Below are 18559 nucleotides of genomic sequence, written 5' to 3'. Positions count from 1 at the left end.
TTTCACTGACACTGCCAACACAGTTTCCTTACCCCAACACAAACACACCTACACCTTTAGAGCAAGTCCACATTCATCTTTCTGGTGATAAAGATCTTGGCATTACATACACTGAGGGTTGAATTGTTCGACTTGCATACAGAACATTATACTGGAGTGCAGTAACCACAGCACCAAGGTGAAGGTTGTTCTTCTGCAGCTATTCTAATTGTTATAGAGAAGGAAGTGTTGCTTATGTTGCAAAATAACAGAAAAATAAAAGACACAAGGATTTCCAGAACTGAAACATACTTATATTCAACAAAAAGATTGAACCTTCTTCAATGGCTCACCGTTTGCTTTCCATCAGCTGGTAATACAGGCAATATGATACAGGAATCATATTGTGCAAACAAACTGAACATCAGTCATTCAGGTAACGAAAGTGTTGATGAGATGTTTACATGGAATCATCATGCAGGGAAACCACATTCCTTCTAAAGCAATCAACAAAGTCCTGCAATAATTCTGCTTGGATATTTAAGCAATAAAGGTAATAAACACCTTTTTCAGTAGAACTTCCTGACTCACTTTTCACCTTTTGACAAGAGGTGGCTTGTTCTGGCTCTGACTGCAGCAAACATGACTTTATTAAGACACTGGATGAAAAATAACTCTTATATGAATGGCTAAAAACTATAGTTAAACTGGTCTCTTGTGAGAAAGTGACATACAGCCTCCTATTTAAAATGCATCAGTATGATTATAAGTGGTATGCTTTTACCAACTGGCTAACTGTAAAGCAGACCTTGAAAGGTCAGTGTGGCATGTTGGCATATTTACTGTATTTTGTACAAAATTCAATAAAGTTTGAATTATAACATTTTCCCTTCACTAGCTGGCACAGAGTTTACTTTCAAGCATAAATTATAAGTACTAGTATGGTCAGATGATATAACTGAGCTCTTATGCTAAAATGCTAAAGTCTTACTGAAGCTCAATAAGAGGCTTTTGAACCTAAAGATACTGATTATGGTGCAAAGCAGCCTGCTGCCAGTGGCGTGTTGCAGAGTGAATGGAGGAATCGAAGCGAACTTCTTAGTTTACCACAAAGAAACAGGAGCTGGATGGTCTAAACCTGGGCACAACTGAAGGTTTGAATGGAGCAATGATCCCTAACCCAAAGAAAAATTGTTTTAGAAATACCTTAACTGGTTGTTAAGGTTCAGAAATAGTCTGGATTAAAACTTGTGAAACAAGTGAAAAGTATTTGTCTGAATGGAAACCAGCTTCAATTGACTTCTACCATTTCTAAAAAGGCAGAATTAGTTAAATGTTCAGTCAGAACATGATCTTTGTTGAAGGCTACAAAAACCATTTGCTTTCCGAGTAACCTGCTAAAGAAAAAGCAGATATTTGGACGTTGCAACAAATTCCCGTTCTGTGTGCATACGGCATACCAGTCTGGAACAGAACAAGAGTTTGATATCAAAGGCTGGACAAACAGTTAGTGGAAACAACCAATCAGAGAACTACAGTTGTAATACGGGAAAAAAAACTATTTAAAAGAAATTACTGCAGCTTTTTTTGACATTTTCACAATATAAACTGCTCTTCAAGGACATAATAAAGGGCTTCTATAAACAACGTCTGCTGCAACTACTATCCTGACTGCTAGGGTTAGAGAAAAGCACTGCTGCATTGTGGACCCACCTTCTGCCCTGTGATTGGTCAGGTCTGGAGGGTAGTGAGCCTCACCAGAATGAGTTATATACTGTTATGTTATGCACTGAGTTAGTCTAGCTGGCCAGGCGAAATATTTGTAAGTAAGATAAGTTGTATAGTCATTTTCACACCGAAAAAGAAATAACAAACCACATCATTTAAAGCCCCAAAATTAGAAACATTGACACCCATGTTGAGTGCAGGTTGTTGTTTTTAACCTCGTCTTTTGAACTGATACTTTGTACTTGGACTGTCTGGAATTTTACTGGATATATTAGATTAGTTTATCTTTTATTACCTCTAGGCTGTGGAGGGCAGCAGCGTTTTAGCTGGAACTGCACGTTGTCAGTGTGAAGATTCTGGCGTTCCAGATGGTCCAGCAGCTCCTTTAAGGTGGGTCGTGATGTGTCGGTTCCAAACAGGCGGTAACTGTCGGATTCCACCTCAATCTGGAAGTTCTTATACTGGCGGATCTTACTGGAGCCATTAAAGGTGGGAGTCTGGATAAAAAAAACAGGACAGAGTAAAACAGTGACTAAAATACCTCAAAAACAAAGTGCAAAGCACAATAAAGGTTCAGGTAAAATATTTTCTAGTATGCCAACACCACTGCATTTAAACAAAATCCCTCCTATAGCTATTATGTGATGAAGCAACTTTGCAATAAATGTTTATTCTTTAAGGATGTGTTCAAACCAGGCAAGTCCTTTGATCTGCTTGTTTGGTCTGAACCAAAAGTAGACGTTATCGTTTTGTTCATTCGGTGCGTTTTGCTTTCAACTTGTACTTGAAGTAAGTGAAGGGTCACTTATAACAAAGCCCTGCGTGGGAAAATGGCTCCCAAACATCAACCAGGGCAAGACAGAGCACAGATCCGGAAATGGAGGAAAAAACTATGATATAAAATACTACTAAAATATTTCTAGGACCGTTTTAGAAATGCTTCTTGAAATTCATGGAGTTTCTACTCTACCTCTAAACAGACCACAGTGATGATTATGAAGTTGTAGTCCGTACAGCTCCAGCGCAGTATGTAGGTTCCTTCCTCATTGCCCTCCTGACGCAGCTTTTGGGTGGCATACTCCGTACTGGAGGGGGGAAAAATACATTATATAACAAAAAAATAAACAAGGTTCACTAAAATTGTGTCAGTACAGCACCAACCCTTCAAATTAAGACTGCTTCCATGTTCAGAGTGACCAAGTTAACCCTTAGAAAAACTGATTTTAAATTTTTAACTTCTAGTGCAGATCTTTACATCATAGTGGTACACCGTTATAACTGACTCATTATGGCAGTTTATCTCTGCCTCCACAGTAGAAAAAAAAAGCACCATTTTAAACATATGCATGAATAATATTCAACAAGCGTTTGTTTAATATGATCGATCCAAGAAAAACTGCCAATACAAACCAGATAGGTCCATGACAGCCGTTCTCAATATTGTGCACCACTGAAGCAGGGGCCACCTCCTTGCACAGGTAATGGTGGGCATCCACAATTAACCTAAAATAACCATCAACAAGGGCCGCAAATGATAGGGCCTCCTCTCTTGAGAGCAGTTGGAGTTCCTGTGAAAACATTTTTGTACATTAATAACAGTGAAGATGTTAACCATTAACTGCTGACACCTATTGATTGGACCACACTTGCCCCTAAACTTTAACACCGAGGCATTTGTAGGTGTGGGGTAGTGGTAGACTCAGCTGTTAATGAGCAGGGGGTCTCCTACACCATACAAATATTCCTATGGTGCAGGTAGGTTCCTATATCATTACTGTGAACACACTACTGTGAGGGGTGTATGGATGCTTGAACGATATATGATGTCGGAAATAATTGTGCAAAGATTTGCTAGAATCGTGTTTTTCAATGATATTGAGTTATACATTTACTTTAGGTACATGTGTCATACTATTTTGGTAGAAAGCTGTATTCTTGAGACTTGTGATGCAACATTGGTATTTTGTGTTAAGGAGAGAACAAGGGTAGGACCCTAAAAGTTTTTAACTTCCTACTCCATTTGAGCAGCTGTGCTGTGTTTGGTATCTAGGTTTATACACTTTTATATTTTATTCTATTGCATTATTATATATTTTCTGTATTCTTAAATAAATAAATGAAATGACTGATGCAATTTTTATAAAATAAAGTTGCCATCTGGAATTATCCATTTTCAAAGCCAAATTTGTTTTGGGACACAAAAAACCACAGATCACGTGGAAAAGAAAATTTGCCATCATGCAGACTAAAAAAATAATAAGAAAAAAGCAACATAAAAAAAAAAAAAAAGGAGTTACAGAGGTAATAATATGACTGAGATGAAATCTGACTGCTGTGGTTAGGGTTTAACAGAAGTTTTTTCTCCCCAAATCATTGCTGGCAGTGAAATATTCCCACCAACTCTCTCTGCACTCTTGTTCCAAACTCTGGGACTAGTCCAAGGCAAATTCTTCTGAAATAAAAGTCTCTTTATTTGTTGCCTGAGGGGCCAAATAAACAGCCTTTAACTTCAGACGAAATGCAGGATTTACTTTCATTCATTGCTTCATTACCTGTTAAAACAAATGGTTGAAGCAAATCAGAGTAAAATGAACTTCTATATAACTTCCATTTTGTTCTACATTTGAATAACTGGATTAACAATATCAAATTTTTTATCTATTGAGATGTAGCGGTTGATGCTAGCATATAAATAAAAAAAAGAAAGAAAAATCAGACTTTATCATTAGATCATAATATCAAAATCCCTTATAAGTAGAATTCATTCACAGGCGTGTTTGTCCATCTCTCTCACCATTTTCTTGTTGTCCTGTCTCATGATTGTGACGGTTGTCTCTTTGATGATCGTGTGTGTGATCTCATGGAAATCACAGAAGAGCACCCAGCCGTCATTCAGCTCCTTATTCCTGCCATTCTTCTGTTTTTCATCTTGCTTGCTTTTCTTCAACTTGCTCTTATCTTTTAGCGTCGAAGGAACCTGTTTAATTCATAAAACATTAATTGAATACAGCTTTTCATTTGACAAAAAGCCACATTCTGCAGATTACCTTAGGATAATGACACTATTATTCTCGGTTAAAGCTACTGGGATTTGTGTTCATGGGAATTTTAACAACCAAAAGTGGCTATTTGAGGTCCTACACAAGATGGTTTGAAGGTTTCCGCTCTACTTTAGCCAAGCTGTGTCCAATGAGGCTGCAGCTAGAACTCTCTACTTTTCCACAACTGTTTGGCTGAATTATCACTTACAGACCTTACTAAAAACATTGCATATTAGCACCATATATATATTTCATGCTCGGAACTTCATTATCAATGTGTTTTTTGTACCGTGTTTGGCACAATGATTACATTTGATCACTGCTGCACTTTGAAAAATGGAAATGTCATGAAAGCTGTACAAAACAAAATTCCATGTATGTCTAGGTACTTTCTGCATTGGTCACGTTTGAACAGGCATTTAACATTAACCAAACGGTTTCTCTGTATTCAGGAGCACAACAGGTCTTGGGATATTATAGTATAAAAGAAGTCCTCACAAGGAAATCTTTTTATTTATTTATTTTTAAGTAAAAAAAGGGTGTGTTGGACTTTAGGCTTAAGTTAAATTATAGTGTCAAAGTGGATTGTTTTTCTTTTTGTGAGCCATTTGTTAAAACCAGAAATGCCCAGAAGAGTGTGCTCTCGACAGAGAGCGACTTTGGTCATGTTCCCATTATGACATCATCCCTGGAATGATACCAACATTAGCCTGCCTTGCTATTAAAACATTCCTATCTCTGTTTCACCAAAAGGGGTGGTTCCACCAATCAGTGACTTGCCTGCGAGCAGTCAGTAACTGCTGTGTAACTGTTTACCTACTATAGTTGAAGCTAACGCTACATCCACATGAGCATGCAAACGCACAAATCAAATTCTCATGCACACCCTCCCAAGACAAAAAAAAAAAAAAAAAACAGCCGTGAAAATTTGCTCCGTTAAAATTTTTTCCTCCTAAAATGATTAAGCATGAAGCTAAATAAGTTTTTAAAGGGACTGTTTAAATGAAATATCAGGTTATGATCTGTAAGAATCTCTGGATGGCTTAACCACTCATCTATATCAGGGGCACCAAAAAAAAGCTTTCAGCATCAAATTTCACACGTGCTACACAACAACCCAAAAACCTGTTTTTCTAGAGGCACCTGACAAATCAGTGGCATGGAGCTTTAAACCACTGCTTCCAGCTCTTAGTATTTGTTCCCGAGTGATTTAAGGCCTGAATGCAGCTGCTCTACCATGGAAACCCATTTCAATAAGCTCTCTCTAGGTATTTGTAGGGTGAAAGGATAGCTTCCAGACACCAAGTCCCTCGGTATCCACTGACAATGCTGTCTGGTTTACTGTTATTTCCAAACGTTACCGCTTGACAGTTGACTGTGGAATATTAAGTAAGGCATTTCATTGCTGGTGGCTTCCTTTAATGGTACCTTTTTAAAATGCTGAGCTCCTGAGAGTGAGAAGTAAACTGATACCAACACAGTTAATTTCATAAACCTGCATCTATGGGAAAAAAATCTAAGCAAATACATTCAACGATATCAATGACCAAACAAAAACCTTATAACAACACAGTGAATTATGTGTCGCTGATACATTTTCCTAACATGACATTTGTACTGTAAGGACACATTTACTACACAGGCTACAGATGGTTGAGTTGTTTTTTGTTTGTCTACTTACTGGAGCTGGTTTTTGCCTCCAAGAAATCCCAGTGGTGCCAGTGATCAGGACTTGCATGCCCTGGCTTGCCTCAAAGTTCTGGTTCTGACCTTTAATCTGCACCTGGCCCTGGTTATAGTTACCTGGAGCAAGTAAAGAAAAGGTCTGTATGTTACAGATTCTTGGCAGAAGAACTTAAGTACACATCCATATTTCTCTTCCCAGTGATGTTTTGTACATTTTCCTAAAAGATTCAATACTTAAATACCAGTTATTTACATTTTTACATAAGCAGTTTAAACATCTGTTTTTATCTTCCCTACATGGAGAAAAACAACCAAAGTATTTTAATTTCAGGTTCATTTAAAGCTCAATTACCCGCCCCCCCCTTAATTTTTGAATCATGCATGTATGTCATCGAAATGCAAACGTGTCTGAATTTCACTGGCAGGAGCACAATCTAAAAATGAGTAATTAGCTCTATATTGCCTTTTGGTTCCAAACAACATAACATGCAATAATACAATCTTGTACCCATATAACCATCTCAGAAATGATCAAAAAATGCTCACACAGTTTAACCTCATTTTACTTAAAGGAACTAGAGGCAAGATGAGGAAATTAGACCCATGAGTGACATAACTGGCACCACAGGTAACTGCAGCCCCCAGCCAAGATGGCACTGGTGTGTATTCACACCGCTGCTGATGCCATGATGCAGTGTTTACTATGTGAGGATTTACTACAAGAACACTGAGCATGTCTTATGACAATAATAAGCTCCCTGTCAAGCGACGCTCATACTACCACTACTACTAATTGTATCAAAGCTGTTGGGTGCACCTATGCAACATTAATTAAAGCCAAATCCATGGGACTGCATGGGAAATTCATCCCCTATATTGCAGCCTATTATGCTGCACACACCCTATCCAAGGCAATGGAGAGTTTGGGCCGTGGGGTCATTGGTTTGGGTTTTTAACACTTCACCCGTTTATATATATTTTAACGGTTGACTGTTATTTGGTGCGTTAAGGCCAGGCTGTTGTCGGGCGAAAAAGAAAAATATTGCCGTTAATCTATTCTCACAGTTGGGTCAATACTAATGATGCTTTGATATTTTAGCACGAATGCATATCTGGAGGCGGGAGCAAATCAGTCTTCCAACCTGTGTAGGCGTTAGGCACAAGCTGACAGCCCATCAGCCATGCTTTCTCCAGGCGTTCTCCAGGTGGCCAGAGGTGACCCATCTTACAAACTAGCTGTGAGGCGAGCTATCATAAGAATACATTACCAGCACCCTGCGGAGAAAGCTGCGAAAGAGGAGAAGTTGATAGAGGCGACGTGTGTCAGATTTTTAGACACTATAAGTGGGACATCCATAATTGGAAGTGGGACACATTTTTTTTTGCAGCAAAACACAGTAATAAGCAAAAAAAAAGTATTTATGACTTAGTCAAAATCTTAAGAGACGGATTTACGTGTGATTTTGCAAAGAAAAATCTTCTGTAGAGTTGCTGCACAATCCTAAGAAGCTCACTAATGTCTGCTCCACCAGTGTTGTTGCTTTTGTTGCTTGTTTGTCTTTCCGGTGTCCATTTGCAGGAGCTCCTACAGGGTTCTCCATCTGGATTGCCCAAAAGGAACAATTTCTTTTTTACAGACATAGCTGCTGGTTGTATGGTTCTGTTGTCTCTTTTTTTTCTCCTCTCTTTCTGTCAAAAGGATCTCTCTCCTTTCCACTGCTTTTCTTTCTTCTGTCCCTCTGTCAGGTTCAGCATTACACACATGTCAATTTGGTAACAAAATGATTAAATAAAGCAGGCCAAAAAAAGCCTCCCTTGGCAAAGCAAATTTGTTCAGCATATTACTCAGATTTGAGTTCTGCTGGCATAATGTTGAACAGGACAATGTGCGAAGAAATAACAAATAAAAAAATAAAAAAATAAAAAAAATAAAAAAAACACTAAACCTTTCCTTTTAAATTCTGGATGTAGCACACACATATATTAAATTCTTTTGGCAGAATTCAAATGAGCGATTTTAATCTACATTACTCTAGATTAATTCCAAGATTACAGTGAAATTAATCTAGATTAAAAAACATTATCTATGACCACCACTAATATACATATACATACATATATACACATACACACACATATATATATATGCACACACACATTATATAATAGTTGGATTTCATGTGTTGATGTTGATGTATGTATATATTTTTTACCATAGTAACCTCCAGTCAGGACCTCCTTTTCTTGTATCACACTGAGGGAGGTGGGCTCGAAGAGTTCGCTGCCTAATTTGCTGGTCAACCCCTCCATAGTGGCCAGATATTTGATCTTCAGATCATAGCAGGTGATGTTGCTCTCTCCAACAGTTTGGGTGTTGAATTCGGCGAGGAATTTCTTGAAGACATTGCTGATGCGAATTCGCGTCAAAAAGTTGCGCTGCTTTATGTTGGCGTTCAGTGACTCTGGGATAAAACGCTTGTAACTGATAGGAATTTAGAGAGAGAATAAAACATTTAAATCAAGAGTTTTACAAAACTTGCTTTTTAAACAAAGGGAACATGGATATTAAATGTTGTATGTTGGGATATCATTACCTCATCTCACGGGAAGCTGTTGAAAATGGTATTTCCTTGTACTTGGCATAATGAGTTATAGCAAGCACAGCCATGCCCAAGCATTCATTTTCTATCTCGTGTTGCTCGGCTTCTGACTGCGCCGTCCTCAGAGGAACCCTGCCTGTCTGAAAGTCATGCTGGCACTGTGCAAAAAAAAAAAAATATATATATAACCAGCATTAGGATTAAACTGACATCATTCATAGAAGAAAAAAGACAAGATATCAGAGAAGAATAAGTATTGTTACATTGACAGGATACGGTATAGAGACAAGCATTTGATTAAAAGCTTAACCTTCAGAGTACAAACCTGGGAAAAAAGGTATTCAAGGGAACCAATGTCAAGCAGCGGTGTTCCCTCTGGAATTTTCTGTGGGCTCTGGTTTCTGAGTTTACTGAGGCAGTGTCTCCAAACTGGTGATTCTCCCTCTGTGGTGCCGTGCCAGTTCTTGAAGTAAAACCTCAAGGAAGGACAAAAACATCAGGTTAAAAGCTCAACCTAGGCAAATAACATTTGATAACATTATGCAGGTGTATATACACATATACACCTCTGTTTCAATTCCAATACCTGAATTTGGATGTCTGTCGATCAATACCTTTTGCAACATCAGAGCTCTCTTTAATTTACCATTATCATCCTTACAGTAGATTTTTTAACAGTCTGCCATAAACTCCTCTCCACAAGCAAGTATGATATGTATGAATGTACACATGCCTTTCCTACAGGCAGCTCCATTTTGAAACAATTGCAAGGCACACTGCAAGGCGTGTCACTAGTGTATGACATTTGACAGAAATAGACTGAATACATCTATGCCTATGGACTGCAACCATCGTCATAGATACCCGATCTGGAATATTCTTCAATAGTAAATCGATACTGATATTAATATCCAATAATACATCTCTAGCCACCAATCTACAGTCAATGACTGCGGGATCAGCTGGGTTTCTCTAAACAAAAGACATTTTACTAATCTGTGCAGTGAAACACCATCAACACCTTGTAATAGTATATTCACACCAACAAGAAAACCTGTCAAAATCTGCCAGTTTCATGTGCTTTTGCCATCCTGACGTTACGCTAGAATTTCGCCTAGAGAGCGAAAGCAACTCTCACCATGGGGTAAAAGGCTCCATTACGTCACCGAGTTTGCTGGTTGTCAATTTCAAGAAATCAGTGAAAGAACACTTTCAGAGAGCACTAGATCCAGGATGCGACAGACAGTGGTGTCTCTCTCTACATCATTTTCTCTTTCTTCCGTTTTGATTAAAAAAGTCTGTACTACGCTCCTTCACCCAGCTACATCTAGTCCCCGATTGGTTTTGGTGACACCTGCGAATTTTGTACCTCATCTTTAGCAGGCGCGGCAGGTCTCTTGCTTTGCTGTAATAACCAAAAACACACCTTTTGTGTTGTCAGAATAGCAAAATTCTCCTTGCAGCTCTTCCAAACTGCCCCCTATATAGGGATAACGGGTAAATCACTCCCTCCAGCCCAAAATTTGCTTTTTGTCTGAACGCAGCTTTAGGATTGCAAATTCCAAAGTTTTGATGACAAGGCGTTTACTGCAACCAGAGTGCGTTGCGTGCTTTACCCACTGCCCCGCTCTGATGTATGAAGGACATGCAATATTCAAACGTACTGAGGTGTGACTGCATGTCAACATATGCTGCTTTTTGTATATATTTAGCTGTACATTAAGTACAAGCATTTACCCAGGTAGCCTGCTGCAACTTATTTATCATATTTTGTTTCAAACTAAAAAACTTTTTATATCAGGCAAAACCACAATACACAGCTTCTTTGATCTATGAACCTAAGGCCGGTCCCAAACAGAAACTGCACAGAGAAGATCATAAAATTAGACGAGGCACTTTTAACTCCATCCAAAAGAAACTCTCATTTTGACAAAGGGACAGACAGAACAAAAGGGGAAGTGACACTGCATTAAATGTTGCCTAACAGCTACATTGGAATATCTGAAGGGGAACTTGAAGAGTACTGTTAGATTCGTAGAAAAACTACAACCTGATCAATAGGATTCAAACCCAGGGATAAAAGGCTATCTGGTCTTTTGGATCTGTTGTTCAGAGTTTGGAATCTACTTTTTTAATCACTTTATGATTCTAATCTAGTTAATTTAAAATGAAATATCAATGTATGAGGAGTTACAGCATCAAGGTATTTCATGCAAATAAAATACATCACATGCTGTAATATGCTTTTGATGAGATTTAACAGACGTTGCCCGGTTGACTGGAGTTCTCTCTTTATTACAGGTACAGGTCAGTCCATACTCACATTTGTTCTTTTTTTTTATCTTCAAACTGTGAAATCATTTTAAATAATTATACTCAACTTGTACCTAATAATCAGTTTATATTTTATATTCAGTATTGTCATAAGTTACAGCAATTAATAAAATATACATGATTTAGATGGTAATATTATTTAAAATGATTATGGATTGCATCTTTTAACAAGAGTAAAAAGAAAAAACATGCTTACCTAAACCTTTGTTTTCAGAGCGGGTTTCACTAAATTACATTTGTGTAAAAATTACATAAATTACCTTTATGTAAATGTATAATGTTTAATAAAAAATAACTTATTCAATGTATCTAAATTATAAAATGAGGCAAAAAAAAAACGGTGTAATGCTATAAATCCGGTCCATCTAAGACCAATGTGTACTTTGGTTTTTCTAGCCTGATGTCTTGAGATGCTTTGTCAATATTTCCACTTAAAGTGATTTCCTCATCAAGTCATCTAATTTGTAAAGAGCAGCAGTTGCTGCGCAAAAAAACAAAACACCCACACATAATGACGTTGCAGCTCCACTACTTAAGAGATGGGGTTGTGTTTTCAAGCTTCGAAGCTTTCCCCTTTTTCCTCCCAAATTAAAAAATAGTCAGAGGCTAAACATCTTAATTGCTGTGTCATCAAACTTTCAGTCATATAGGTAAACTTGAACTTTTCTTTAAAGTCTGAGTAGATTTGAAATCATAAGTCTGGCTTTTCAGGCAGCTTTCGGTGCACCAACTTCATTTCCAGCCCATGTCTCTTTTCAGTGAGGATAATGAAACTAAGAGAAAACATTTCACCAGACATAAAGCCTTTTGAAAGGCCTTTCAAAGATTTTATTTTTTATATATTTCATATTAATAAAATACTCTCAAAAACACAATATGCCTTTATAAAGCCTCATTGCTCAAATTAGCTTTTATCAGATTGTTGTTTATTCCTTACGTGATCCTTTCCAGGCGGAAGAAACCAGTAAATCCTATTAGCCCGTAATCAAATTTATATGCAAAAATTCAAGCGCATGTCAATTTTGCAACAGCAGCACTATTTAGTCACATGTGATAAACTCAAGTATTAATTTTACAAGGTCAGAAATACCGTTTTTTTTTCTAAGGGGACAGGTACCGGCATTTGAATACTTGCCAATACTGAATATTCCAATCTGAACACCAAATCAAGTCAGTCATAATGAAGGGTTTTGATCATATTCTCTGAAATGCTAAGCAGACAAAGGTGGACTTTTACCTTGAATCTGGTGCAGGTGAGATACAGATTTTTTTCTTTTATTAATCTTGACATCTTTGCTTAACATGACTTGCAGCCTTCGTTGAGAATAAGCTTCTCTTGAATTGTGCTTTTTAAGTTTTCAGAGCAGCAGATCTTTGCTTTCCGACCAGCATGGAAGCTAAACCAACTTTGGAAAATAGCTTAAAAAAATTTTATAAAAGGGACTGCTTCTTCTATCACCTTTATTCACTTGGAAAATTCATTTTATGATCCATTACCATCACTAATTGGGATGGAGTATATGTATGCAAATACATGCTGTATGAAGGAAAAATAAGCGAGTATCATTGTTTTTCCTTATTGGAGCGCATTAACACACGACTCTGAGGTATCGGGTCCGGTATGGGTGCGTACCTAGTCTCACCTGCATGCAGTCCCATCATAAGCAGGGACAAAGTTTACCAGTTAAAATTCCTTAAATAAATTCCACAAATTTCTTTATTCATTAAACACAAATAACCGTTTTAATTTGATAAATGTCTCCTTACTAGACCTCTACCTATTAGTCTAAAGGACCCCCGATATGTGCTGCTGATTTTTTTAGGTAAATTCATGAGGTTGATAATGATTATTCTTCCTCAATGTACAATACAATTGACACTGATGGTAAACGTTACATTAGTCTTAATTTAAACCAAAAAAAGAAAGGAAACATCTATTAAAAAGTTATAATTGATAGCAAATGGAAGGAGCATCAATGCACACGCCACACATGGCTGCTGAATGCAATAATGTCATCGACATCGACCGACTCAGATACAAGAAAGAAGAATCTCATATTACTAATGCATCAATATGAGGTAGGGTACATCTAACCCCAGCATAGTCAGCTACTGCTGTGATATCATTCTTACCTCATGCGATAGTGCAACTTGATACCGGAGTCCTCTGTGACCTTGAACTCGTGGCTTGGAGAATACCAGGTGCCAGTTGCATCATTGTAAAGGGCAAACAAGTTATGGCACAATGGAGAAATAGCTAAGGATGAGAAAAACACAATATATAAGAGATCAATAGTAAAACTAAGAACTATTGAAAAGGAAAATGAAAGTCCTTAAATGGCATAGCAGAAACAGCCTACTGAGCTACATGTACTGGTTAATCAATATAGAGAGACTCAACATACAGAAGTCCTTAAAAATAAACAATTTCTATTTGTACCAAGTTAACTGTGTAAAATCTTCGCTATCCACACAAAACGGGCTTAAACTGGAATACAACCGGATTATAGCTCAGCTTTTCTGAAGACCTTTAAAGTTGGCTAGTCAGAACGTCTACAGTGCTCCTTGATTGAATTTAGTTACTGAATTAATACAATTGCTTTCAAGCAAAACCCTCACTGCTTCTCATTATGCGTTCTTGAGCATTCTTGTGTGCTCGTGATACGTCATCAGCCTCAGCCCGAGCACTGTTCCAATTGCTGAGAAGGCCAGACCGAGAACGCACCAAATCCCAGGATGTTGTTCTTGCCCCGCCCTCTTTATCAAGTATGCATCAGAGCAAACTTGTCCGGTCTTGAGATTGACAGCTGTCCCAGCATGCACTGCGGCAGCAGCAGCTTTCAATGAAGCACTCTCCATTGAAAGCTAAAAGATCTCTTTTCTGTTGCTGTTGTTCAGTAAAAGTAAGTTTTAAGACCATTTGAGGTGAGAATAATATACTTTAGGGCTTCACTATATGGTCCATTTACTGATTGAATGCGTAATAAAAAAAAAAGATTTCCAAAGTTGAGAGGACCGCTGCAACCAGCAGAGCTCTGAGGGTAAGGCAGGGCTAACCGCAGCCCGTCTGCAGCGCCCCTCTCTAAGCATAGCCGTGTGTGAAGGACCACTGGCTCTGATGGCGATTTTTTTGTTTTATTTGGCAAAATTTTCATTTGATTTGTGTTTATCTGACTGTGTCCATCATTATTCCCCCACTAAATAGAAAAAAGTAATACTTTATTATTATCTAGAGACAATTAATAACAGGAGGTGAAATAAAGCTCTAAACGAGCCGAGGGTGTGACGTCACGAGTATGCTTCTGTTCCAATTGACCCATATCTGTGCTGCGTGCTCACTAAGTCCATACTTTACTTTGTTCTTGCCAAGACCGGACTTGACGAGAACGCGAGTCCGTTTTTTTAGCATTTTGTTTGGAATCCAACATAATGTTATTACTCAATGACTGGTCATGTCTAGTGGTGCGTTCACAAAGCAGGCAGTGAACGTGTTGATATTTCCACAAGCCCTGCAGGTAGTTCACTGCTCTGCAGCTCAGATGCAGTGTTTACACCCTGGACCGGATCATCAAATAGGAGGGGCTTCAGCTGCATGAAGCTGACACACCACTGATGTAAAAGAGAGACAGAGGTACACTATCCCCTCATTAAGCTCCAAATTGAATTAAAATCATCCAGCCTCCTTTTTCAGTGCTACTGTCGTTTGTGCCGATTAGGTTTTTAAGACAGAATTATTTTTAATCACAGCTGATGACGTTACCATCCCAGCAGATGTTAGATGTTGTGCTTGTTCCTATTATAAAGTTATTGCATAACATCCCACGTCATTCCTGTGCTTGAAATGCAGTGGGCATATTTACATTATTTAGTGGCTGGAATGATTGTTTTACATTTAGGAAATCACGAGCCTCTCAGACCCTTCGCTTTGGACCTGCAGTTACCCCTGGCGACCCCATGTCATTTCCTGTCAAGGTCTCACTGTCTCTCAGCATTTTACGAATAAGCACAGGTTAAACTTAAAATCACTGACAAATGCTACATTTTTCCTTAAAAAACAACTTCTAAATCACCTTGGAGAGGCCATCATTTTCTAAGCCTCAAAAAGCTCTAAAAGAGTCGTCTTTGGTTCATCCAGACGAAGCTCTGGTTTTCAAAAATATAAACACCCAATACCCAAGTCATTGTTCATTTTTAGGTGCTTATTTTACAGAATGTTTAACTGTACTGAAATTCTGTTCCTCAAAACAACAACAACAACAAAATATGACACATGAAATTGGTTTGTTTATTAGTCATCTGCCTGCCTGCTCAGGAAACCAGCCCCCATCTAGCTCCAGGGTTTAGAACATTTGAGTTTTTAGACTTCAAGTTAATTATCGGTGTCAAATCTTGAATCCAAATCAAGCCAAAAGTGACTCAAGTCAAAGATATGACTTTGTTTAAAATCTGTAGTGATAATAGTTTTTAACCCCCTTTCCAGATAATCTGAAATAAATGTTTTTTCAAAAACTAAGTGGACAGAAAAGCTTATTTTGATTAGCTATCATCACTTTACTGTATTACTGTGTTGCACTTTGTTATCAAGCTGTTTGGAGATTTGATAAACTATGCCTGGAACTCTATTTTACTATCTAGGTCTTTGCATCAAAATGCAAATTTCTATCTTGGAGTTCAAATTAAATGTCCAACATCAATGACTGCAATATTTCTCTAACCATCAGTATATGTAAAATATAGAACCTGATCAACAACAAAGTTTTCACTTACAGCACTTCTTGGCAGCAGTCACACATAGTTCTTCAGCTGTGAAGGATCCTTTGATATACTCCAGGTGGCGTATTTCTGGATCATAGAAGTGGATTTCCAGGCCCAACGTGGAAGCAGGAAGGGAGGAAAACTGGGTCTTCTTATTTTTCCTCATCTTCATACAGAGTTGCCTGCTCAACTCCATCACGAATGAAGATGTCATTCAGATTCTGAAGATACGAATAAAAAAAAAAAAAAGAGAAAAGTCAGATAACACAATGAAGGGTAGTGTAATGGCTTTTCTGCAACAATTCACTTTCTCATTAAACATTTGAATGAACACAGCAAAAAATAAATAATGCATTTCAATAAAATACATTTCAAATTTACCAGCCTTCGCCTGGCAAACACCAATTTGTAGTTATTTTGTTTTTGTTCTGCCCTGCAGATCATATATATATATATATATATATATATATATATATATATATATATATATATATATATGCGCTGTCAGATTTAAAGCGTTATTAACCCTCTAACTGCTTTAGACTATATAACGCCAACATATTATTATATATATATATATATATATATATATATATATATATATACACACACATACACATACACACACACACACACACATATATACATATACACATGTACATATATACATATACACATACATACATACGTGTTTAATATAGCCTTTTATATAGGACTTAAACACATCAGAGGTGTAAAAGTTTTAGTAGTAATAGTTTTAAATAAAATGAAACGATTCCTAAATCATCCCCATTTATGCTTAAAGAACAAATCAACCCCTACAGGAGCGCTGCATACCTCTGCTGACAAATACCTATAGAGGTGGGGCCAGATGGATCAGGGAATGTGCACAGCATAACAGTGGTTGTATGAGGTGGAGGATTTCGCGCCATCTTTTTGTTTTATAGACAATATATGGAAGCAGACACCAAAAAAGAAAAATCAGATGCAGTAACTCTGTTTAAACCCAAGGAAGGCACCAAAAGAGATTAAAAAAAAAAAAAAAAAACAGACATCCTTAAATACAAGTTCCCACTTTTCCTGCCAGCCCCCAAATTTCCTATAAAAAAAAAACAAACAAAATAAATCACCTTTCACCCTAAATGGCACATTTTTACATGCTGTAGAGCCATTTTTGGAGCATTTAGACATATAAGACATCATTACAACCCTTACATTCCACATTTTGATAATTAGTATGAAAAAGGTTGATTTCGACTCAATTAAATCCTAAAATGTGCAACAAAAAACTGATAATCATTTTTGTTTTGTTTTTTTTTACACATTTTTCTGAATACAGTAAAATCCCAGCTATTTCCCTCCAAAATTGTACTGTTAAAAAGTTAAGAAACAAAAAATAAATCAAACTATTAAATAAAAGAATCAATAGCACTTTGGGAACAGCCTTGAAGAAAAAGTTTGGATTTAAACCTTTTCCTTACTAATTAAGCTATCTTAAAAATGTCTAACAAAAACTGAAAACATGGGAGTACAGGGGCTCTTGAGGACAAGCAAACTTCTATTCAATCTCTGAAAACTAAATAATTCGTTTAAATAATAAGAGCTGTGAACAAAGCCAGGATCAAAAACTATGTGTCAACTTGCCAATAAACCAAAAGTCCAACCCCGGATATTATCTCAGTGACTACAGCTGAATTTCTTGAGAAAGAGGATTTCAGTGAGTCATCCCTCTTCCACACAAAGTTACTCAGATTAACTATTCTGTCATCATCTAAAGTAGACTAAAACAGTGAATGGCACACGTACACACACACATATACATACTTACATATAAAAGCTTTTTTGCAATTGACAAGAGAGCCAAATGTAGATTGTTAACAGGGAACCTTCAGTGGGAAAGAGGCTGTAGAGAGCTATAAAGAAATCAACTAGTGATAGGTTTTAGCTTATTAAGCTCTAACTGGTTAGAAACCAGTAAAGTCATGATGACAACACTACATTTTAATGTGGATACTGTTACCAAGTCACTTCTGTTTAAAATCTATGTAACCCATAGGGTAAGGACAAATTGGTTACTTGTTCTTATGCCTACTGTTCTCCATTTGAGTGACATCACTGTTTCAACCTTTCCATTATACCACACTACAAAATAAGTAATACAAGTATGTTAAAGTATGAAAGTACTATATTAGGATTCCCAAGTGAATAAGCCTAAAAACTGTATCACTATGAGTATCAGTAAGGTGCAAATTAAGTCAGAGGTAGGAAACAAATGTTAGTAATTAAAAAAAGGAGGTTGTTTATTTAGGATCCAACTTAAAGAGAGTGCAATACTTTTCCGAGTACAAAATTGTTTCCTTCCACTAGGGCTGCAACTAACGATTATTTTAAAAATCGATGAATCGGCCAATTATTTTTTCGATTAATCGATGAATC

At 37.2% G+C, this 18559-nt stretch overlaps 1 protein-coding gene across 1 annotated transcript in view; it reads right to left on the bottom strand.

Moving 5' to 3' along the window:
• Nucleotides 1-18559, bottom strand: part of jak1 (Janus kinase 1) — a 41189-nt gene that overhangs the window by 15027 nt on the left and 7603 nt on the right. The window contains exons 2-11 of the mRNA XM_015378668.1: nt 16136-16344; nt 13502-13625; nt 9360-9510; nt 9029-9192; nt 8648-8916; nt 6430-6551; nt 4502-4684; nt 3118-3275; nt 2678-2792; nt 2003-2204 (exon numbers count right to left, since the gene is read on the bottom strand). Of these exons, the coding sequence (XP_015234154.1) occupies nt 2003-2204; nt 2678-2792; nt 3118-3275; nt 4502-4684; nt 6430-6551; nt 8648-8916; nt 9029-9192; nt 9360-9510; nt 13502-13625; nt 16136-16337 (1690 nt within the window). The 5' untranslated portion in view covers nt 16338-16344. The remainder of the gene's footprint in view (nt 1-2002; nt 2205-2677; nt 2793-3117; nt 3276-4501; nt 4685-6429; nt 6552-8647; nt 8917-9028; nt 9193-9359; nt 9511-13501; nt 13626-16135; nt 16345-18559) is intronic.

This window comes from Cyprinodon variegatus, unplaced genomic scaffold (assembly GCF_000732505.1).
Source record: "Cyprinodon variegatus isolate N-32 unplaced genomic scaffold, C_variegatus-1.0 Scaffold176, whole genome shotgun sequence".
NCBI lineage: Eukaryota > Metazoa > Chordata > Actinopteri > Cyprinodontiformes > Cyprinodontidae > Cyprinodon > Cyprinodon variegatus.
The sequence above is the reverse complement of the archived record's forward strand: the minus strand, read 5'-3'. Positions and strand labels throughout refer to the sequence as shown.